The sequence below is a fragment of the Abramis brama genome, assembly GCF_963993115.1.
Source record: "Abramis brama genome assembly, chromosome: 2".
NCBI lineage: Eukaryota > Metazoa > Chordata > Actinopteri > Cypriniformes > Leuciscidae > Abramis > Abramis brama.
Genome location: NC_139964.1, coordinates 35,112,916 through 35,137,548, shown reverse-complemented (window position 1 = coordinate 35,137,548; position 24,633 = coordinate 35,112,916). Strand labels below are relative to the sequence as shown.

The following is a 24,633-nucleotide window of genomic DNA, read 5'->3' as shown; positions in this document are numbered from 1 at the left end:
TTGCTACACCAATCACAGTAAAACTAAGGTTCCTGAGGTTTAAAGCGTGGTAAGTTTTGTGGTTACTGTCCTTTTACCACACCTATCACAGTAAAACTAGGGTTACTGTGGTAAAAGCATGGTAAGTGTTGTGGTTGCTGTGCATTTACAATAAGTAGCACATTAAAACTACCAATAGTGTGGTAAAAGCATGGTAAGTGTTGTTTTTACTGTGCTTCTACAAATACATCTTTGGAACTAATTGTACTATTTTAATCTGATATGAATATCTAGGCCTATAGCACGTCACGTGACAGGCAGTGTTTAATCACCCTATTTTGAATTAGAAAGCAATGAAACGCAAAGTCTCCGTGGAGATGGCAGATTAATATCGACAAACAGAAAAGACATATCACACATTATTAGGACAACGTATTTAGGTATTTACTACTTACCAACATCTGACACACGTGACCTGATGCCAAATATCGCGATGTGTTCGGAACGAGACTTCTTCAGCGCGATTTCCTACTGATAAAATATAATTAAAAAAAAAATCAATAAACAGCAAAGCAATCCAGCTTCCCTGGCAATAAGACCGAAATAATAACATTAAAAAAAATACATAAACCATGATAAGATAAGATCTCGTGAATGATTAAACAGCTTCTCTGCTGCAGCCGACAGGCAGAAAGAATCGTGCTGTGATCACGAAAGACGCTTCCCATTGAAAATACATTAGTTTAAAAAACGTGCGAATTGTACGAAAATAGCGAAATAAACGTATCCGTGGCACGAATCAATAGATTAAATTACGTGACCATATCACGAACTGACGTGAGACTGGGTTGTGACTTGCGTTGGAGTTATCCGTGGTCTCACCACAGACTCAATCCGTGCTCCTATCACAGACTTTAGATCTGACTATAGCCAAGCAAGCAATAGGTGTAAAACGCCATCAAACTGGATTTTATGATGACAGGACAAGACAAAATGCCAACTTAATTACATGCCATTGCAACACAGTCGACATAAAGCTTTTAAGTGTCTAAACAAGTGAGCAACATTACAACATCCAGTGAGTGAGGTCAGGTTGCCATCACGGGACTTCAGTTAGGCTAACTGAAACAAACTGAATTTTTATGATGGTAGGACAATGCAATAGCTACAATAACAGAGAGGTTAACGTCTTTATGGTATTTGGTGTTGGAAAATAAATAAATACTTAAAATGTTGTGTTTCCAAATGAGAAAGCACGTCCATTGAGTGAGATCAGGGGCACGTTCAAGTTCAAAACGGTGCGCAACGTTTTGCTACGGTTTCCGGGTTGAACGTCATGTTTCCTGGAAACGGCGTGCACCGGTGTGCAACGGGGTTTGAGATGCGTTTTCTCTTGTTTGGTGGGTGTGTCAGAACTGCAGTCCAATCAGCAGCAACATGTATATAAAGCACGCGGTATTAAAGTGAACTCGCACAATGGGTTCAAGGAAAATAATTTACAAATGTGTTCGATGCAGCTCGGTATACGCAACAACAGACATGTTTGTCGTAAGTTTTATTGTAAAAATATAGGATATCAACATAATGATGTAGTTGTTTATATTTTTAGCTTCATTGCAAGTGTATGACATTTGGTATAGAAATAAACAATGGTAATTAAGTGCTTTTCCTAAAAATGAGAAAGAAAATACAGGGTATTAAAACAGTATGAACTACAAAGTCAGTATGTGAGGCTAAATGTGTTTTAGTCTGAATTAGGTAAGATGTGTGCTTCCATTTCAGTTTCAGCAATCCCTTCACTCGATTGGGATGTTCTCTTTTGTTCTGGGCGGCAAGTGCAGTAACTGTAACATCGGGCATATTTTGTAGTATTAAACACATATTTATACCGACTTCATCAGGCTGTGAAAATTCTTCACAAAGAACACAAAGAATGGCCTTCTCAGCTGCCATAGTTGCAACTCTTGCGTCATCAGAACAGTGTGTTCAACGCATCACCGTTTCTGTTTAAAAAACGTTGTGCAACGTTTTGTCGGGGCTGAACGCAGCCCTGTTCTCTGTCATTGAAACGGATATCCGTGTGTGGACCACGGAAAATGAGTGTCATTGACTTGCGTTGGAGTTATCCGTGGTCTCACCACAGACTCACTCCGTGCTGCTATCACAGATTTTAGTTCTAACTATAGCCAAGCGAGCAATAGGTGTAAAACGCCATCAAACTGGATTTTATGATGACAGGACGAGACAAAATGTCAAGTTAATTACATGCCATTGCAACACAGTTGACCTAAAGCTTATAAGTCCCTAAACAAGCCAGAAACTTTACAACGTCCATGAGTGAGGTCAGGTTGTTGCGGTCCGTGGTGCCATCACGGGACTTTGGTTAGGCTAACTGAAATTTTATGATGACAGGACAATGCAATAGCTACAATAACAGACAGGTTAACGTCATTATGGCATTTGATGTTGGAAAAGAAACAAATACTTCAAATGTTGCGTTTCCAAATGAGAAAGCACGTCCGTTGAGTGAGTTCTGTATTCCGTCAATGAAACGGGTATCCGTGTGTGGACCACGGAAGGTCAGTGTCATTGACTTGCGTTGGAGTTATATCCGTGGCCGCATCACGGAATTTGGGGCGATTCCGTGATGGCTCCACGGATTTTGAGTTAAGGGCCCTTGGACATTTCACAGAATCCTGTGAGACCAGGTTGTGTCATAGGCGAGCAGCGTGCGCATTTAATGCACGAGACAAAGCCAACACATTATGTTGTCACTCCCCCCGATTTTCCTCCAAACTTGCTCAAAGTTAATTCTCCTGTTTTAATTTTTTTCTTTGCTTCTTCAAGATCCATGTCGCACTTAGAATAGCAACAGAATAGCCTACAGCACGCACAGCAGGTGTGATGCGTCACGCGTTACGCGTGTGCAATCCGCCTATATCTCCCATAGTGAAAGTCAGAGTGAAGTTAGAAAGAGAACAATGGGTTACTTAATCCTGGGTTCTTTTATTACAGAGTGAGTTGTTTCACCAACACTCCCCTCCTCGCATAGGAACGGGAAGTAATCTCTCTACAATGACGTCAAAGACAGACGTGGTGTCACAGGAGCTTCTGTAATTGGTCACGCCCAAAGCGATTCCCATAGTGGAACACCTTACTCTGTTATCAAAGAACCGGGATTACGTTAAGTAAACCATCGTTTTGTCCTGCATTAATGTTGAATGTTTGGTTAGTCTTTTATTCCTGTTCCTGTATTCTCCTGAGTGTCAGTTAATTAAAGAATATATATTTTTAATTCTCTATCGTAGTGTTTACTGACCAGCAAAACATGACAAACATATTTACTGACATTATAATTGAATAATGACTGACTTGTTGAAAACTGAAAGAAAAGGACCTGTGTGGATCAAAAACCATGTAATACATCTTTTGAAAGTGAAATGATTCAGGTTTTTTGACAACCTAATTGCTAAGTGAACACTGTAAATTGCACATTAAGATTTCATTTTTTTAAATTACTAAAAGTCAATATTCAGTTAAGGAACTTCAAGTATGAAGTGCATCCACAAAAGGATATTTATTAGTGTGAAAAGTTGCTATTATATTGACACCTAAAAAAATAATAACTGATGCCACTTTATAAATAAGCTAGTCATGATTAATTTGTTCCATACAATTATCTTCAATATTTTCCAAAAGTACAGTTTGTTTATGTGTAAAACCTTTTTTTAATGAGGGAAAATTTACCTTTAAATAAAAGTAAGTGAATAATACAAGAATAAATATTGATGAGATTATTAACTAGTTAGTCACAATAATTTATTACATAATAAATGCATAAGGGTCATTCATTGAAACTGTAATGCCATACGGTCAATAATTGTATTTACTGAAGAACTTCCTGAAGTTTCTGGGACCTCAATGTGCGAGAACAGGTGTGGTCCTATTGTGAAATGTGAATATTGTTTCCAAAGATGATGATAAACTCTTTACTGGTAAAATCATAAAGCAAATAAAAAATTAAGCAATGTAGAAGTTTTTATGTGAATGGTCAAAGGTGGTTTTATGGAGTGGAGCCTCACTCAACAGTATGCATCAGGTTAGTTTTATTACTGCTGTAGATGTTTACATTTTTGGGGGGATTTTATATCACATTTAATGAAGGCCATAGGTATGATTTATACTTTTTTGTATGTGTGTGATATGATACAATATTTTTTTAAAGGCAGCCATGCTTTAATTCCTCCATAATGGTTAATCATTTGCTGAGGTCTATTTGCATGACAACTTCTGTACACTGTGAGATAAGACATAATGTATATGTATGTCTTCAGAGCCTAACGAGGATCCATTATCAAGGGACAGACAGGAGGAACCGAGACAGATTGAAGGTACCTTGAATGTAGAAGGTAAGAAATAAGGTATATTATATACATTCTATTCTATTCTATTCTATTCTATTCTATTTTCTATTCTATTATTTATGATGGATACATTGCCTTAGCATAGGTAGTGTATCCATCAAAAATAATAGAATAATATATAATATAAATATATAATATGGGCCTATATATATAAACATTTAGTAATATTTTTAACTTAATTCTGCTCACTTCTCTCTTAAATAATTTAATTCCTTATTTTTCTTTCAATTTGTCTACTGGTTTAGTTATTTTTTTCCTCATGAATAAAAAAAAAAGTTTTTTTTTTCTTCTTTTTTTTTGAAAAGCTTTTTCTTCTTTTTTCTTCTTTTTTTAAAGCTTTTTTTTTTTTTTTTGCACAGCAAACATAACTAAATTGCTAAATTTTATTCTTCTTGACTCAGATGATCATGAAGTCATTAGTACCCATTGTGGCCCTGATCACACTAGTGTCCAGGGTGCAGGCTTTTGTGTCAGTCGGGGGTAGCGGAAACAACCATGTTACCATTACTGGTTCTGCTGTGATGGCAAAGATCCACGAGGTGTGTGAAGCAGTGGCTGAATCAGAAGGAAGAGAATTCAATCCAACGGTGAGTTTGTGTAGGGGCATAAAAAGCACTATAAACATACCATAGAAATTGTGAGATTCTTCTGAAGACAAACAATAGCTTTGTTTTGAGAAATGTTTGTCATCATTTTACTCAAAATGATGATACATTGAATTAAAATGATTCCACTTTAACACAGGGCTCATCACCTGAAGAGCTGCTGCGTGCGTGTCTGGGCACGGCCACAGGTGAGGTTTCGGGTGCCAAGTTCCGTACGGCACTGAATCAGATCTACATGCAGAATGGATTTGTGGACCGTGATTTCATGGCCAGTGCACCACACCACTTCAATAATGAGGCCTTCGCTGAGGGGCGCAACCTCATCATTCAGGGAACTGCAGCCATAAAAGCGAATGTCCGCACTGACAACCTTCAATCTGCCAGAGAAACACTAGGGCGAGTGTGTCACACACTGCAGGTGGGTGAGAGGGAGATACAGTCAGTGACTATGACAAGCATATTGCTACAAAATTGCTCAAGAACATGGTTTCACTCATTAACAATTTGTTAACACATTTACAGTTATTATATGAAATGCTTTTGTTTATGGTTGTCACATGTTTCTTTAAAAGAAATGTTCTCTAGCAAATAAAAAAACTTAAGCTTTCAATATTAATATTATGTTAAACATCCAGTTAATACATTTTGTCAACATATACTTATATTAAAAATACAGGAACGCACAAACATAAACAGTCTCATTTCATATAGAACCATAGACAAAATAAAGCATTAACTTTTCTTAATTACCAAGAAAATGGTTTCATTATTACAATTTATTATAAGAAATGTTTGGATGCTGGTTGTGACAATTTTCTCTAAAAGATGTGTTTTCAAGCTAAATTATATAAAAAGAATTAAGCTTAAATATAACGTAAGCTTTAATAGCATTAATATTATGTTATCCATTATTCTTAATTCTTTTTTTTTCAGGATTTTTACAGCCACAGTAACTGGGTTGAATTAGGAAACAAAAGTCCATATGCCAACCTCATCAGACCGGATCTCAACATCGAGAACATTGCAGGTAGATAAAGCCAGTGGGTGTGATTTATGAGAGAGACTCATATGTGGAAATTAAATGTGATTACACCATTCTTTCAGTGTTGACATGTCCAATGTTCATGTGTAATAGCTCCTAAAAATCAATTTTTTAAATTGAAAACTAGAGATAAGTGAACAGATGACCAGGTGCATAACTGATAATAACAGGTTACACCAGAGAGTACATTTCACATTGTATGAGATTAATCTGTTGACTGTTCCTAAACAGCACATAAGTAAATTAAGTGCATGTTTGTGATTTATGAGTGTTGTATACTGCTGTAGATATGTATTTGTTCATGTGCAGACGTTGCAATGCCAACATGCAGTGACTGTGCCAGTGGTACCTGTCCAAACCAGCTGCTGCCTGCTATTCTGAATGGGAAGTACCTCACTTCAGGATACATGGGCTTGTTCTCCTCTGACAAACCTCAAGGTGAGGAAACATACATAGGTTTACACGCATGGGCATATATACTGTAAAAATGTAAGGTGAAGTCAAAATGTATTAGTAACTACTTCCACTGCTTTTTAAATCTAACAGATTAACTTACAACAAATGTTGGTGTTTTATCAGCTTCTTAGAATGAGTGGTTTTAGGTTGTTATGTGTAAACAACTGAAAAATATTGCTGTGCAGGTAAACCTCACTCCCCTGATCTCAAGAGGTGCACTAGCAACTGATACTAGAGCCTTTAGCATCCTTGTTAGTGTGCCCGCCTTCAATGCCTTAGACGCCGGTTCAAGTCCCACTCGGAGCGCGGCAAGTAGGATTGGAGGGGTTATATTGGTGCCTTGACCCGGATGGGAGTGAGGTTTAGGGGGGTGAGTGTAACGGAGGCCAGATAGAGAGAGCTGTGCAGGTAAACCTCACTCCCCTGACCTCAAGAGGTACACTAGCAACGACACTAGAAACTGCTGTCTTTAATGTCCTTGTTAGTGTGCCCGCCTTCAATGCCTTAGACGCCGGTTCAAGTCCCACTCGGAATGGGGCGAGTAGGATTGGAGGGGTTATATTGGTGCCTTGACCTGGATGGGAGTGAGGTTTAGGGGGGTGAGTGTAACGGAGGCCAGATAGAGAGAGCTGTGCAGGTAAACCTCACTCCCCTGATCTCAAGAGGTACACTAGCAACGACACTAGAAACTGCTGTCTTTAATGTCCTTGTTAGTGTACCCGCCATCCATTCGAAGAGGAGCAAGACTGGAGGGGTTACATAAGCAGAGGCTGTATTAACCAAAACATTTCTAACTTTTACCAAATTTGAAAAAAAAACATCAACAGACAATTCAAAATGTCTTTGACAGATAAAAAATAAGATATCTGCGTTTCCCCACTTAAGAAACATTTTAAAAAAGGAGAGAAAAATACGTAAAAAAATATTCTTATGTCGCACAGTTTCATTGTTTGTCTTTTATGCTTGTGTGAAAGGTAAATGTAGCCATGGTGGGGAGACTGATCTCAGCAGTACCAAGAATCCTCGAGGTGGGATCAGTAAAGATGAACGCCTTTCCCATAATACTAATCTACACAATAATGCTGTGAACCTGGCATCTGAAGCCACCCTGGAGCTGCTGGAGGACATACGTGGAGCTGTAGGAAACAAGGACTACCTTCGGTATGGGAATAAATTCATTATATATCCTTAGACAAACTTTCTTAAACATTTAAGAGATATTATTACTTGCAAAGCTGTGAGCAAAATGTCATGTTCTCTTAACAACCTGTTTTCTACTCTATAATACTTTTACAATTACAAAGATGATTTCTGATGGATCATGTGACACTAAAGACTGGACTAATGGCTGCTGAAAAATCAGCATTGCCATTACAGCAATAAATTATATTTTAAAGTATATTCAAACAGATAACAGTAATTTAAAATGTTATAATATTTCAAAATAGTGCTGTATTTACTGTATTTTGATCAAATAAATGTAGCCTTGCTGAGCATATGGATAAGATCGACCCCAAACTTTTGAATGGTGGTGTATGTGGCATTTCTAATTTGTAAGTCTAAATAATGTATATCACTATAAATGTAATGAGAATGCATTAATGTTCACATTTAAAAATCCATTAACCAGAATAATAATTTTTTCCTCCATCAGACTGATGGGTATTGCACGATCTGCAATGCTGGTTTTTGTGATTGACACCACAGGCAGTATGGCGAACGACATTGCAGAAGCCAAGAGAGTTACCTTCAACATCATTGACAGTAAGAAAGGAACTCAAGATGAACCATCTGAATATATTCTGGTGCCGTTTAATGATCCAGGTGAGTGCAAAAAGGGTTTCCATTAAGCATTGGAATACATAGCACATAGAAATACTTGGTAAAAATAAACCTTTTTAATTACACTAAACTGTTTTATTGAAACTTTTCATTACTGAATGCAATTTATAGCTGCAGTCCGTAACTTTTTTTGTGTTCAAAATTGACTAAATTTATATAATAAGCGAGTACATCATGAATACATTTTCCAAAACGTGTTTTTGTCTTATTCTGAATCACTACTGAACACCTATAATAAGTGTTTATATTTGGACTATTTTAGACCGGTCGGCAGTGTTGGGCAGTAGCGTCGCTACAAGTAGTGACGTTACTAGCTTAACTACATTTCTCAATAGCGTGGTGGTAGCGTCGCTGTTTTTTGAATTAAATAGCTTTTCAGTAGCGAAGCTCTTTTGTTGATCAAGTAGTGCGGTAGCGTCCACACAAGCTGAAGCTACATTTTCTGAAGCACAAGCTCAACTCGGGCGCCGCATGATTAACATCGCGCAACATCAGCATCACACGTGCACACGGAACGCACATGCAGGAAATCTTGTGAATTACGGCCGTTTCTATGGCGCTCGCTTTGTGTCATTTCTTTCCTAACCAAGCTTAAAGACGTGTTAACGTGCGTGTGGAGAACGTCTACACGTCTGCACGTCTGCCCGTCTGCACGTCTGCCCGTCTTAACGTCTGCACGTCTGCCCGTCTGCACGTCTTAACGTCTGCCCGTCTGCACGTCTGAAGCAAAATGTGCCTTGGCTAATTTAAAAATAGCGCACGTACTTTTATGCAGCTACTTGTATGACGGATTAATAAATGACTAACTTACTAGCTGTATTTTTCTATGTACATTTCTGAAATGCATTTTCTGTAAAGCTGTTTTGAAACAATATTGTGAAAAGCGCTAGGCTACAGCTAAATTTGAATTGAATAGACTTGTCTTATTTGAGACACTGTTCGAACAGTGTGGGCTAGAAGACTTGATCATTTAGCTATTAAAGCTATTATTAAATTAGATGAAGTAATTTTCAGCAGAGAAAATCACATTAATAGCTATTTAACATAGGCCTAGCTTTTAACATCCTCGAAGAATATTAAGAAAATACTATTTAGGTTTGGATACATAAAAAAACGAATCTCAACAGTAAAAAGCTTTGAATGTAGGCCTATTTTGCAATATCAATTATGCACGAGCATGTGGGAATATGAAATAGGCTATAGGCTACAATAATAATAATAATAAAGCTCTATAGTAGAGTGGATGCATTACTTAATTATATTCTTAAATTCTATGTTATAAAAAAATCGTTCTATGAACTTCTAGCAAGCTCATTTAAACCGAGTTGTAAATGCCGAAATGAACGGAGGCTAAATAAATATTAAACTAGTAAATATCAAAATAAAATTGCCGGTAGATGGCGCCAAGGCCCTGTTCTATTGAGATTACTGGTTGATGTTCAACCTATTCTTTCAAAAATACAAATATATATTTTAACACCCACACAACTACTCCTTTTAGACAAATGTTCTGCTGTGGCGCTGTTTGGAACTGTATTTGTATTGACTTTTGTGTGAAATGCCAGTCATTAATATATTGTTTATTTACAGGCATTCTGGTTTTCTAAAAACTGCTCATTACAGAAACATTCAAACAAATATTTACAAATTTGTGTTTTACTTGGTATTTTTTTATATTCTTGGCATGTTGGCAATTCATTTTCATTATATATATATATATATATATATATATATATATATATATATATATATATATATATATTTCATTATATTTCTGTTACTCAGATGTGAAACATTATATGAATTTAAAGTGGCTGCGTTATAAATAGAAATATGGGTATAGCCTAATGTATGTGCTGTTGTTGGTTCCCATGACATGCTACATTTTAACATTTTAATGACAGTGTCTTGGCTATAAATTTTGCATTTCACTAATGAAGGGGAATGTAAAGCATTAAATCAACCAGGTCTCTGAAATAGCTCAGAGGTGCATGAAGCTTCATTTGACAAGCATATATAGACAGAGCACATCTCAGTGTCACACATTTAGATAATGGAAGAACAACACAGAAACAAACAGGGTCAACAGTCTGGAAGAAGAGGAGTAATGATGTGTGGTGGAAGAAGGGTACGGAGGCAAAACAGTGGAAGAGGTCAAGATTGTGGACATGTTTCTAATGAAATAAGGACACTATTGCAGACAATGTTATCAATCATGACCTTACAATGACTGAGGGTCAAAAGGTAAAGCCTAATGTTGAGAGAACAACAGTGTCTTCAATCATTCAAACGTTTGTACACAGAACAGGTGTGTAATCAGACATTATTTTCAGTACTGTAATACTGTAATACGTACTCCACTTGCATTTTACATACAGTAGGCTAATACAGTAAATATACTTTATAGAGAATGTAACACACAAACACACACACACATAGTGTGTGTGTGTACCAGAGTTTCCGCTAGAAAACAAGTGACCGGCAGAGGTTTCGTTTTCCGGACATTTTGATGATATGCTGGTCAACTTAATTAGTAAAGTTGAGGAAAACTGGAGGCAGGCTATGTAACTTAAAAAATTACATAATCAGGCCGAATGCAACATGTTTATTAGCCTAACTTTCAAATAGAAGAAAAAAAAAAAAAAAATTCTACTATGGTTCGTTTCTTCATTCGGATCTATTTGCGATCCATTCCATTCTAAACAAACAACGCAGTTGATATGCTTCGTCCTTGTTTCCAATAAATGCACGCATAATTATCAGCGAAACTTGATCAATGTTGCAGATATGTTTTGCTATGCATGCACAAACAAATGCCTTTCAACTTATGTGTGCAAAATTCAGAATAAAATGAATGTGCAGCAATTTGTACAAATAGAGAGTCTAGGTATACTATAAGTGTTGTAGCCATTAAGCTCATTTAGTTTAATATTTGTTAAAATATTTTAATGTTATTTTTTTATTTATGTTGATTATGAAAAGTGAACAGCACAAGTAAGATAGGATGCGCAATATCGAGAGACATGGAGCGGGTCAGACATGATTTTGACCACTTAATTAAGTTTTGTTTTGTAGAAAGACTTTTCTGAAGTGAATTTCGTTTTGTATAAATTGTATCTTAATTTTAATAATTTTTTTTATCAACCGATTGCCTGGAAATATAGCAGACGATATAGGCCTAATCATGCAGGCGCCCGCGCGGTCACTTGCATTGCTCGTGAACTGGAGCGCATCTCATCCTAATTTAACGAAACTCAGCATAGGCCTCACAGACATGAAATAAATCTTAAGAAAGCTTGAAATGTCTTTTTAACAATTTAAAACTAAAAGAAATATAGGCTACGCTCTGATTAATGTAATCCATGATGTGCATTTCTCTCTATAGGCGCGTTCACTATGGAGATGGATCGTCAACTTCATCTTTACAGCTGTTGTTGCTGTTAATAAACTAAAAATAATAGGCCTATAATTTTATTAAACAATAAATTAAATGAAATTGTAATTGTATTAAAAAAGTAACAAAAAAATCCTGTTTAATTTTTTTATATTTTTTTTATTTATTTTTTTACCTATGCTAATTACGCATTAAATTCAGGTTGGCTACTGAGTCGCTGTCCTCAGTGCCCAGAAAAGCGCTGAAACGGAGATGAAGGGGAAACCGTTCTTATTTATTTGTTGGCTTATTTTAACTGGCCCATCCAGTTTTCTGGAGGCCCACCTAATCAAAATCCTGGCGCCGCTAGTGCTTCAGCGGTCTGATATCAAGAAATAACAGACCGCATTCCACATTGGAGTTCAACCAAGCCATGTAATAATGTTTAATAACTTTAAAACGGTAGAGCCTGTTCCTTTATAACATAGCCAAAGGTCGGTGTATTTTTGCTTTATACATTTTAGGCTTATTCTCAAATTCAGATTGTGTTAGGGGGCGGGATTATTAGGCAATTTTAATCGGACAATTTGACCGGAGAGATTTAATTTTGTCGGACATTTCAACGGAATTACAACGGAAACCCTTGTGTACATATGTATGTCATTGTGATATAAAGAATATAAATATAAATCGTAGCTATATAGTTTAAATCTGAAAATACTGAACACAAAATACTGAGCATATTGTATAACATGTACTTCATTAACTGCAAAATTGTTAAGTGAATGCTTTTTACTGTAATTTTTATTTATGTAACAAACTTTATTTCCCAGGATTTAAAGATTTAGTGTAGCATTTATGATTATTGTGTGTGCTTAAGAGCAGAGTAAAGGTATGGGTATTTCATGTGCTAGACAGGAATAGGACCAGCATGCAGACAATACCATAGAATAAAGCAGTCATACTCTGACTATTTAAGTCTATTATTCTGTTATTAAAAAATGCTACAAATGACATTACAAACTCTTCGTTTTGACATAAAAATCCATTTAAAAAAAATCATTCAGTCATACATTTTACTTAATATTTATCTTGTGGAATAACTTCCAAAGATGCATGCAGAACCCATACAAATCTGTAAGACATTTAAAGCACTGAAAATATTTTACAAAAGCAAATGTATACTATAGCGAACATTGCTCCTTTCAGAAATTGTTAATGCATTGAGCCCTTAATGTACAGGAATAAATGACCCAAGACTTACTGAAACTTCTTACAAGTATATCAAGGAGTGGACATGGCAAATGAGCAGATAAGTGTCCCTCTGCTGCCACCTACTGACTTTAGTGGTCATTTACTGTCCTTTTTGTTTTAAGTGTTTGTTTTTCCTGCAGGTGAAAACAAGATGCATTAAGCCTTTTACTTTATTTATCAGGGCTGTCAATTGTTTTGCCTGAGTTGGGTGATATATTTGTATGCTCTTAACATAGTAGCAAAAAAATTTGCAGTATGACTAGGTTACATTTAATAGAGTGCTAGGCTTTATAAAAACTGTAGTGTAGCTCTATTAAATAGTATATTTATGTTAAACTATTTTAAATTGAATGATTAATGACCTGTTCAGAATAAGTATAGCAGTAACCAGCAATCAGAAGTATGATAATTAATTTTAGTTTAAAATCCAATACGTTTTAAAGTGGTTTCAGATGGTTAATTAATATCCTACTAAATGCAGCATCTATGAATGAACTTGAGGCATGCAGACTGGCTGCTGCAGGGCTTTAACAAATCTTAAACAAACAAATATATGACCCACTTTTTCTGAATTTTACTAGCCCATTTTATTTGTCTCTCATCGTATACATGACAATATACTTTTATCTATCATTGGGATACAAAATGCATACTTAACAGACATTCATCATTATATAAATAAATAAATCCAATGTAGCCCTAAGTAAACTGCCAAAATAAGATTATCTATAATGTCTATAACAGTAGCCTAAATGTAGCCTATGAGAAAATAAGGAAAATAAGGCGGGCAGACGTGCAGACGTTAAGACGTGCAGACGGGCAGACGTTCAGACGTGCAGACGGGCAGACGTTAAGACGGGCAGACGTGTAGACGTAATCCACACGTTAAATTCTAACGTGACGCCGCCGTCACGTCTGTAAAGATCAACAGCTACACGTTATTGACGTGTCTACGTGACGTGATATTTGCGTGTACGTCTCCATATAAAACAAATGGAGACGTACACGCACGTATACACGTGTGTTATCTGTCGTGCTTGTCAGTCTCGTCGCCGAACGGAACATTTCGAGCGCCATAGTTTCAGACCGCAACCGCGAGCAGCGCGAATTGTTTTCGGCGTGCATGTTCAAGTGCATTCACACACCGCGAGCAGAAGCAGCGCGTGAGCTGAGCAGTAGTGGAGCTGAGCAGTAGTGAAGCTGAGGGTTTCGGCGCCGAGTCTATTTTTCATTCACCATTGAGCTCACCCTCAATTAAAGTGAAAGCACACTTTTCATGGACAAAATAAATATGATTTCACACTAAAAGTACCTAAAATGCGCATAATTTGCATGTATAGTGTGTTTTAACAAGAACTAGAGTAGGCTATGTCAGAAATCAGAAAGATTCAAAAATATTTATAGAAAATGTACCCATTTAAACTACTTGTTATTAATCAGTTTGGGCAGGGGCGTAGCACCAAATGTTGGGCCCCGGTCACAGAACCAAGAGGTGGGCCCCTCACAACACCGCCGTCTATATCAATATATAGGCTATCAATATATCTTTGTGGGGCCCCCACTTCGCCAAGGGCCCCTGTTAATCTGTATCGGCGGGTCAAACTCAATGAAAAATCGGAATTGGCCTAGAAAATTGTAATCGGTGCATCTCTATAATCTTTCTGATTGGCTGGTATCAAACATGACCACATAATCTGATGTTCACCTAGATGTTTTATTTATTTATTTGTACATTTGCCGTAGTATTGACGATGGGTTCAATAACACATCCTGCAAAAGAGGGGCCTTGGCCAGAATCTAGTGGTAATTTTTTTGCCATGTTGGTACTGTTTGGAGCAGGTCTTAATTATTTTGCTACTGTGGTTTGAGCTGAGTTGAGTTATAAATTAACTTACAGTTAGTCCTGCAAATATGCCCAAGTCTAAATTGTGCATACTAAGGTTATTATAGTTTTTTTATTTTTTATTATAGTTATTCTATATTAGTTTTTATTTTAATATCATTTTCAAATTTCCTATAAATTTCAGTTTAGTTTTAGTTAGTTTCATTAATGGCTTTGGTAGTTTTAGTTTATTTTTTATTTTGTGAACACATTTCTATTTAGTTTTTATATATTTAGTTTCAGTTTCAGTTTTAGTAATTATAGTTTAGCAGAGTTAACAGAACATTTCCAGTTAAAGACATTTAATTTCAGCAAAGTTTAATGTTTGCAATTTACATTTAACTCTTGTGAAAACCTTTCAATAATAAAAATTAAATAATTGTTTGAGGATGAACAAAGAACCAAACAAATGCAACTAAAAAGTAAAAATTATATAATAATATTAAAAATGAAATCTTGTTAAATGTGCTGTATAAGAAAAAGATATGCGTATGATTATTATGATTATTCTTTAGGTTATTTCAATTATTAACCCTTTAAGGTACGCACCATGAAAAAAGCAAAGGAAAAATTATTTCTTTGCATTTTTTATTCAATTATGATAACAATAACAACAATCAATTTTTTTTTTTAAATTAGACCCTACAGTATTTTAGATACAGTCCTCTACCAAACGGTTGAGATGTCTGTTCATAATAAAATAACAAAATTCAGAACAAGTCATATTAAGTGCAATTTCTTGACCAATAAAAAATCTGATGGCTGCTATTGATGGCTCCAAACATATCAAGTGTGTGTGTGTGTGTGTGTGTGTGTGTGTGTGTGTGTGTGTGTTTGATTTGATTAGTACAGAGCCCCCCTAGTCCCACTTTGTCAAAAAAAGATAGTATCTTGAGGCCACGAGAAAAGATAGTATCTAAAGGCCACGAGTTACTATCTTGTGGCCACGAGTTACTATCTTGAGGCCACGAGATAGTATCCTGAGGCCACGAGATACTATCTTGAGGCCACGAGTTACTATCTTGAGGCCACGAGTTACTACCTTGAGGCCACGAGTTATTATCTTGAGGCCACGAGTTACTATCCTGAGGCCACGAGATAGTATCCTGAGGCCACGAGATAGTATCCTGAGGCCACGAGATACTATCTTGAGGCCACGAGATAGTATCCTGAGGCCACGAGTTAGTATCCTGAGGCCACGAGTTACTAACCTGAGGCCACGAGTTAGTATCCTGAGGCCACGAGTTACTATCTTGAGGCCACGAGATACTATCCTGAGGCCACGAGATACTATCCTGAGGCCACGAGATAGTATCCTGAGGCCACGAGATAGTATCCTGAGGCCACGAGATAGTATCCTGAGGCCACGAGATAGTATCCTGAGGCCACGAGTTACTATCTTGAGGCCACGAGTTACTATCTTGAGGCCACGAGATACTATCTTGAGGCCACGAGATACTATCTTGAGGCCACAAGTTACTATCTTGAGGCCACGAGATAGTATCTTGAGGCCACGAGATAGTATCCTGAGGCCACGAGATAGTATCCTGAGGCCACGAGATAGTATCCTGAGGCCACGAGTTAGTATCCTGAGGCCACGAGTTAGTATCCTGAGGCCACGAGTTAGTATCCTGAGGCCACGAGTTAGTATCCTGAGGCCACGAGTTACTAACCTGAGGCCACAAGTTAGTATCCTGAGGCCACGAGTTACTATCTTGAGGCCACGAGATACTATCCTGAGGCCACGAGATACTATCCTGAGGCCACGAGATACTATCCTGAGGCCACGAGATAGTATCCTGAGGCCACGAGTTACTATCTTGAGGCCACGAGTTACTATCTTGAGGCCACGAGATACTATCTTGAGGCCACGAGATACTATTTTGAGGCCACGAGATACTATCTTGAGGCCACGAGATACTATCTTGAGGCCACGAGATAGTATCCTGAGGCCACGAGATAGTATCCTGAGGCCACGAGATAGTATCCTGAGGCCACGAGTTAGTATCCTGAGGCCACGAGATACTATCCTGAGGCCACGAGATACTATCCTGAGGCTACTATCCTGAGGCTACCTCAAGAGGATACTATCTTGAGGCCACAAGATAGTTATAAGGTTTTTTTTGACAAAGTGGGACTAGGGGGGCTCCGTAATAAATGCCATTATTTTATATGAAAAAGTTAATAATTGTATTTTATTTAGAAAATATTTTAGTCTGTCTTGTATATATTTTTTATTAGATCAGATAACATTTTAAGCTGTTTTATGGTCATGTTACAATGTGCCCCTCACATGTTACAATGTACCCCACCTATGGGGCATGTTGTCACATTTCACCTCCATTCTTTCGGGGTATATCAAGAAAAAAAGTATATACTGTATTAATAAAACAAAACCACATAATTGTACTAGACATGTGGGAAATTAATGTGGGAAAAAATAAATACTCTGAACCATAAGTAGATTTACACAAACTGAGAAAGTCAAAAAGTGTTACTTTGTGCCCGCTCTCCCAGAAATGGTGAAAAAATTATATTGATCAAATATTTTTCATCAAATATGTAATTGAATAATATTAAATTAATCATTTTAACAACACTAACCCTTTTGTTCATTGTAAATAGCTCATTTTACCAACATTAGCTAATTTTACCAACATTAGCTAGCTTCTCTACCATAAAATGACAACTCAACCGTTTGGGAGAGCATGTTTTGAAAAAATTATTTGACCCTTATAAGACTTATTTTTGTTTAATTAAGTTACATAATTCTGTTTAACAACTCCTCTGAAACAATAATATGTCAACAAAATAGTTTTACCTTTAAAAGTCCCGCCGATATGCGTCATCAAAGGATGAGTAAATTTTCGCTGTGTCACGTGCTGTTTGAAGGAACACTGAAAAGGCATGCTGCTCACAGACACAGTGCCATCTAGTGGATTTTTTTTAGCATTGCACAACTACACCAAACGATAGAGATGGCTCATTCAGGTTGAGTTAAGCTTGATGCATTTTTCAATTAAATATAGTGACTTAAAGTGTGGTCTACCAAACGGTTGAGTAGTACCTTAAAGGTCAAAATTCGTTGGCTCGTCCCATCTTCTCCCGCTGGTCATGTGCATTTGTTTTCAAAGAACCCGGCGAACGCACGGAGCCATGTCCACTGAGGTATGTATAATACACAGAAGGCTAGCATATAAATGTTTAGATAGTATATGTGTGCAGTGCCGTAAAGCAGTTTGTTACATCGCGAGACCTGATATCACGCGATACTTCCTGATGCTGCGGCCCAAAGTTGCAAGGGTGGTTTTTCGTCTCACAGGCGCTCGAAGGGTGCGAGAAGACCACCATTCAACCCAAAAACAGTCATATAACCATTCCAATGACTCCAAAGCTGTTCGGTTAAGATAAAAAAGTTACTTAATTCACCTTTAAAGACATCGTTAATATAGTCCAAGTGACTACAGTGGCTCAATCTTAAGTTTATAAAGCGACGAGAATACTTTTTGTGCGCAAAAAAAAAAACGACTTTATTCCACTATTCATTTCCTTCTCTCTGGGCCTCGAGTTAGTTCACGTAGTGTTTTAGCGCAGCGCATCTGTGTTGCACGTCACACGCATCACACACATGACCAGCGTCGGCCAATAGTGAGCCTACGTGTGACGTGCAACACAGACGCGCTGCGCAGTTATACTACGTGAAAAAACTCGAGGCCCAGAGAGAAGGAAATGAAAAGTGGAATAAAGTCGTTATTTTTGTTGTTTTTTTTGCGCACAAAAAGTATTCTCATCGCTTTATAAACTTAAGATTGAGCCACTGTAGTCACTTGGACTATATTAACGATGTCTTTAATACATTTTTTGGGCCAGCAAGTTATAATGTCTTAGAAGCCTATGGAGGAGTGATCCAGCTCTCAGATTTAATCAAAAATATCTTAATTTGTGTTACGAAGATGAACGAAGGTCTTACGGGGTTGGAACAACATGAGGGTGAGTAATTACTGACAGAATTTTCATTTTTGGGTGAACTAACCCTTTAATGCCGTTTTTAAGAGGAGCAGCGCCACTTCTTCTCCTGTGTTCAAAACTCATTCACTTCTTGGAGGGAGCCCGGTCTACAGGGTGTCACGTGATTTTCGTGCATCTAACCTGGACATTGCCATTGCCAACATCAGACCGAAAATATGGCAAAATCGTTTACTATGGTGATAAGCATATGGTGATTTTTTGAAATACTCTAAATACACTCCCTCAAAATATTTTGTTACAAACTACATTTTATTTTTTCCACACCTGCAAAATACAAATGACAAAATACACTAAAGTAATTAAATACGTATTTAAAATACATTTAAATACTGCCCATGTCTGAGTAGCACAGTGGAAAAAAGTGATTTTCCGGTAGGCTTATTTAGGAGAGCTTATTAATTATGAAAACGATTATTTATTTTTGCGAATTATTATTTTGTTTCAGTTATTTTTTCAGTAACTGTTGTTAGTTTCGTTTAGTTTTAGTTTTTCATTAATGTTGAAATTTCTATTTTATTTCAGTTTACGAAAATGTTTTTTGACCAATAGTTTTAGTCTTAGTTTCAGTTTTCGTTTACGAAAATAACCTTGGTGCATACCCAGGCAAACATGTTGTGCATATGGATACGTACACATACAGATGAATACACGCACACTCTCGACACCTGGTTTTGTTATTATGTGGATCACGTTTTTTGTTTGTTTGTTTTTTTTGCCAAATTGGTTTGGAACAGTTGTTGAATAAACAACTGAACTGAACAATTATGCTTGCCTATCTGTTGAGCTTACAGTTTTATTGATCACTGAGATAGCATTGATTTGGAATGAAGTTGGTTCAATATAAAAATGTAATTTTAAAAAATAGCTTAGATGTAGTGAACTATTTTTGCCATGTTCCTGTAGCTTAGCTTGCTACATTTTTCAGGGTGGTAGCTTCAGTGTAGTGAAGCTTCATTTAATGTAGAGTAACTGCTAGCTTAGCTCACTACATTTTCCAAGTAGCTTGCCCAACACTGCCGGTCGGGGCCAAGTAGCCGAGTAGCCCACTACTTGCGTGACTCATCATAGACATAAACAGACATATGCAGTTCTGTTTATTAACCTCTAGTTAACCTCAAGTTACGGACTGCAGCTTTAAAATAGGTTTATTTTAATAGCATCATTTGTTCGTCATCTTCAGTTTTTCCCCAAAGAGTTTGTTGTTCTCAGTGAAGAAAACATGCAATTCTGCCTTAGAATTTGACCAAAATTAGGTACTTTGGTCAAACTTTAGATTAGGGTCCAATTCTCACTATTATCTATGCCATTTGCCTCAATAAACTCATAATTACTGCTTATTAATAGTTAGTAAGGTACTTGCTAAGTATAGGTATTGGGTAGGATTAAGCAGTGTAGAATATGTTCATGCAGAATAAGGCATTTAATATGTCCTTTATAAGTACTAATAAACAGCCAATATCCAAGTAAAATGTATGCTAATTAAGCAACTAGTTAAAAGTGAGAATTGGACCCTAAACTAAAGTGTAACCAGTACTTTTTGGAACAGCCTTCATTTTGATAATGTGCCTATATAGTGCCTTAAATTGTTGCCACTGTAGGTAGCTCACTATGAATTTGGAAAAGAGCAATGATGTACTTTTTTTTACTCGTATTATGGCAAAAGTGATCTATTTTTTTACAGATACTATTTGTATGAATTTTGTGTGTAATTGCAGATTTTGGACCACTAATAAGAACCACGGACCCAGATATAATTAAATCAGAGATCTCCAAGCTCACAGCTGATGGAGGAGGAGACACCCCAGAAATGTGCCTGTCAGGACTTCAGGTACTGTTTTGTGTGGCCTTTTAGCCAATCAGCTCAATCATCTGATTAGCAACCACAATAGTCTCTAGTTAGAACTAATATTAGAATATTAAATATTACAATGAATATTATAGATAATCTGTGAACCTTCATCCACAACTAAATTGTATGACTGTATTAAGATCCATTCTTAGTTTGGTCAAAACACTAGCAGGAACATTACAAGGAATCAGTTTTGATTGACCACTCTACCTGGTTCTTCTCCTTTCTAACCTTCTGTCTCTCCCACAGTTGGCTCTGACAGGTGCTCCCTCCTCCTCGCATGTATATGTGTTCACCGACGCTCCACCAAAGGATACATACCTGGAGAAAACCATCACAGCCCTCATCCGCAGCACCAAGTCTACGGTAATCTCTCTAACATTGATTTAGTTTCCATCTTTGCCATCAACATTTTCACCAGGCCTCCATTAGTTTCCCACCTTTCCATCTCTCCCCCTCTCTTTTCAGGTGTCGTTCTTCATGACAGCATCAAGTAGGAGGAGAAGGGCATTGAAGGCGTCGTCAGAGTTTCAGGTGTATTATGACGTGGCCTTGGCCTCTGGAGGTCAAGCCATTGCGGTCTCCAAATCCAGCATCTCTCAAGCCACTGATATCATTGTTGATACCTCCACTTCAGCCCTGGTATGATCAGCATTTTATAGCAATTTTGAACTGTATCCAAATATTTTGAATTGTAAACATCTCACAAACAAAACAGTTATAACAGCTTAGTGGTATAAATGAATAAAGCCAAAGTTTTTTCCTTGCAAATGTTTGCACACTCTTTCTTTTTCTGTCAGGTGACAATTCTTCAGCGCTCCAGGAATCCAGGACGTTTGGAGAGTTTCTCCTTCCTACTGGATGAGTCTGTGTCCAACACTACCATCTACATAACAGGAAATAGACTCACATTCAACCTACGCAGCCCAACAGGTAAATTCAGAGGCACTTTAAATTGCAAATTTAACAATTAACTAATTGACAATACATTTATTTTACAATTTGCAGGCCCCATTAGCTGTTAAATTAAGACAAGCTGTCAAACATTTTGAATTTCAGCTATCCCAACTAATTTAGATGATCTTCATTTCATCTTAGTCCAGGATAAGTCATAGTGTCATGCAAGTTTTACCAGGCTGCAAACAACTCTAAACATGAAATCTGTAACAGAAGATGAAATGAAAATCTGGTTTAGTCTCATGAAAGTGTGGTGGCAGCAACAGTACGTTGCACTGACTATATATAATCTCTCCTAATGTTAAGGACGGCAATAGCTAGTAAAATCTAGAAAACTCAAAACTGAAAACTAAATTAAAACTAACAATGTTAGAGTGAAATATTAGAAGTTATTGAAAAATAAAAAAAATAGAAATAACTAAATAAAAATGTAAAACTAGAAAAACTTGTGAATTGATTATATTAGATTGTGCTGTACTCATTTGATTGATTGTCGATTGTTATTATGCACAGCTTCAATATAAGATATAAAAGTAAGTTCCTCCACTATTATCTATTGTAATGCACTTGCTTCCAGGTGTCTCTCAATCTAACACTGTTTCCAACGGACCTCTGGGAACAATTCAGAGTGTAGGAAACCTGCAACGGATCCAATTAAATGAAACTGAGATGGGCCTGTGGCACATTGACATGACGACAACTCAGTCCTACACCATAAAAGTGATTGGTGAGCCATCATGTACACATTTAATAAACCAATGCAAAACAAAAGACTGACGTCTTTGCCAACCTGTCTTTAGGCCTTTGTAATGTAGACAGTAAAAAAAAATATTTAAAATGAAAAGAATCTGCATTCTTCAGGTCAGAGTGCGATTACATTCATCTATGATTTTGTGGAGGAATTCAAAGGACCTCATCCTGGATATGCTGTCATTGATGGGCGGCCGTCAGCAGGTTTGAACCACTGTTGTGTTCAACTATGAATCGATTCTTATAAAGTTACATGAATGGCAGTGTTAAAAGATTATATGCTCTTTGTTCAGGCTCACCGGCTAAGCTGCTACTAACACTGACTGGAGAGAAAGGTCCAGAGGTTCTAGAGGTGCATGAGGTCGCTCTCATGGAGGTGTCTGGGGTCAAAGTGTCTAATGGAATCATAGAGAAAATGGGTGGTGGAGATTTTCTAGTTACTGTGAAAGAAGTTCCAGAAGAAGAGTTTGTGGTATTTCTGAAAGGAAAAGACAAGACTGTCTCCAGCCTGTTCCAGAGGCAGACCACCACACAGATGTCTCAGTCCAAAGTCACTGTCAAGGTACAAACTGCATTCTTTTTTGGAACATGACACTTATTTTTGAAACTGTTATTTGATCTATTATGACATTCCCTCTGTTCCAAAACTTAGTGATCTTTACCAAAAGGTAGATACAGTATCTTCAGATATGCTGCCTCCTAAGATAACTCTTTTCATCTAGATTTGAAGGAATTATTGCATATATTCTTCACAGAGAATGGCATTACATTCCCAGAATGCATTGCACCAAGTTCAGTGAAAAAAATAAATCCAATAAACCCATGGTGGATGAGTGGAAAACGTCTCAGGTTACGACTGTAACCTATGTTCCCTGAGAACAGGGAACGAGACACTACGTCATATGACGCTTTGGGGAACGCCTCAGGTGTGACAGGTGTCTGAAATCAATATCAACTCACGGCAATCATGTTGAACGGCGACAGCCCGTGAATCATTAGCGTGAATGATTAACACGCGACCTGGATGTATATAAGGGCGCCTTGCAAACATGACAATATCCTTTCGTCTGAAGGGACTGTTTGGTAGGCAGGCCCCGATGCATGGCAGGGAGACGTAGTGTCTCGTTCCCTGTTCTCAGGGAACATAGGTTACAGTCGTAACCTGAGACGTTCCCTTTTGAAAGGGAACTCTACACTACATCATATGACGCTTTGGGGAACGATATACCCACGCCGCCATGCTAAGGGGAGTGCATGCCCAATGGCAGTGACAACTGTCAGAACCGGCAATTCAAATGAACACTAGAACCACTCACCCTCAGGTCACACTGGGCTGACAGTGACAGCACTCCCTACGGTCATAGCCCAAGCTATACGATACCACAGAAGACCTCCATAAACATAGTTTAGTGAAAGGTCTACCTGGGCCTGCTCAAGGGCCTAGGACCACAACTTCAACTTCTTAGAAGGGGTCCCTTCTAGGGAATGTGGCTAGGGAACCCGAGGGAACCCCAGCCAGTCAGGGGAACGTGCCACCTGAAATGCCACCAGGCAGGCCTGACCTGGTGTCACTACATAAGACACTACAGTCTGGCCACTTCCTGTCTGTCTGAAGACAGAGCCTCTGGACACTTGCCTTAGGTAAGGCATCCAACTCGAGGAACTGCGAAGCAGGCAGTGAACCACTCGGCCCGGATCTCAGAGACGGGATATCCTGGAGAGTATGACTCAGCATAGTGCTTTACAACCCATGCCAGCGAGGGGAGTTTCTCTACTCGATCCACGGATCTACCCAGTGTTTGTGTTTCAAAACACTGAGGAGGCCTGTGAGGGCCTAAGGACTGATCTAACTGGGAGGCCTCATGAGAGGCCTACGACCGACTGACCAGACTCAGGAGACCACATAATCATATTGACCCTCAGTGAGGGGAGCATAAGATCTACCTGGTAGGCAACCAGGCTGTAGCAGGATGAAGAGGTTCCAGGAGGGAACCCGTAGCAGAGAATAAAAACTTGAGTCGAGCCAGGGTGCAAGCTCACCTTCGGTAGCTGCCTGATAAGGACTGCTAAACTGATAGTAAGCGGCCACTAGCTTACAAAACCCAGCACCACTGTGAAACTACTCTCAGGGAGACCAGGAGAGGCCTACTACCTGACAACCATAGTATGTGGGAGCCCACCTTCAGGGAAG

General features: G+C 37.8%; 1 protein-coding gene across 1 annotated transcript in view; it reads left to right on the top strand.

Moving 5' to 3' along the window:
* Nucleotides 1-4,276: 4,276 nt before the first annotated feature.
* LOC311075482 (von Willebrand factor A domain-containing protein 7-like) overlaps nt 4,277-24,633 on the top strand; it is a 32,649-nt gene continuing 12,292 nt past the window's right edge. The window contains exons 1-14 of the mRNA XM_084102929.1: nt 4,277-4,388; nt 4,805-4,990; nt 5,148-5,426; nt 5,942-6,035; nt 6,360-6,488; nt 7,481-7,667; nt 8,161-8,330; nt 20,602-20,714; nt 20,985-21,101; nt 21,204-21,377; nt 21,536-21,668; nt 22,270-22,419; nt 22,554-22,646; nt 22,736-23,004. Coding sequence (XP_083959055.1) covers nt 4,805-4,990; nt 5,148-5,426; nt 5,942-6,035; nt 6,360-6,488; nt 7,481-7,667; nt 8,161-8,330; nt 20,602-20,714; nt 20,985-21,101; nt 21,204-21,377; nt 21,536-21,668; nt 22,270-22,419; nt 22,554-22,646; nt 22,736-23,004 — 2,094 coding nt within the window. The 5' untranslated portion in view covers nt 4,277-4,388. The remainder of the gene's footprint in view (nt 4,389-4,804; nt 4,991-5,147; nt 5,427-5,941; nt 6,036-6,359; nt 6,489-7,480; nt 7,668-8,160; nt 8,331-20,601; nt 20,715-20,984; nt 21,102-21,203; nt 21,378-21,535; nt 21,669-22,269; nt 22,420-22,553; nt 22,647-22,735; nt 23,005-24,633) is intronic.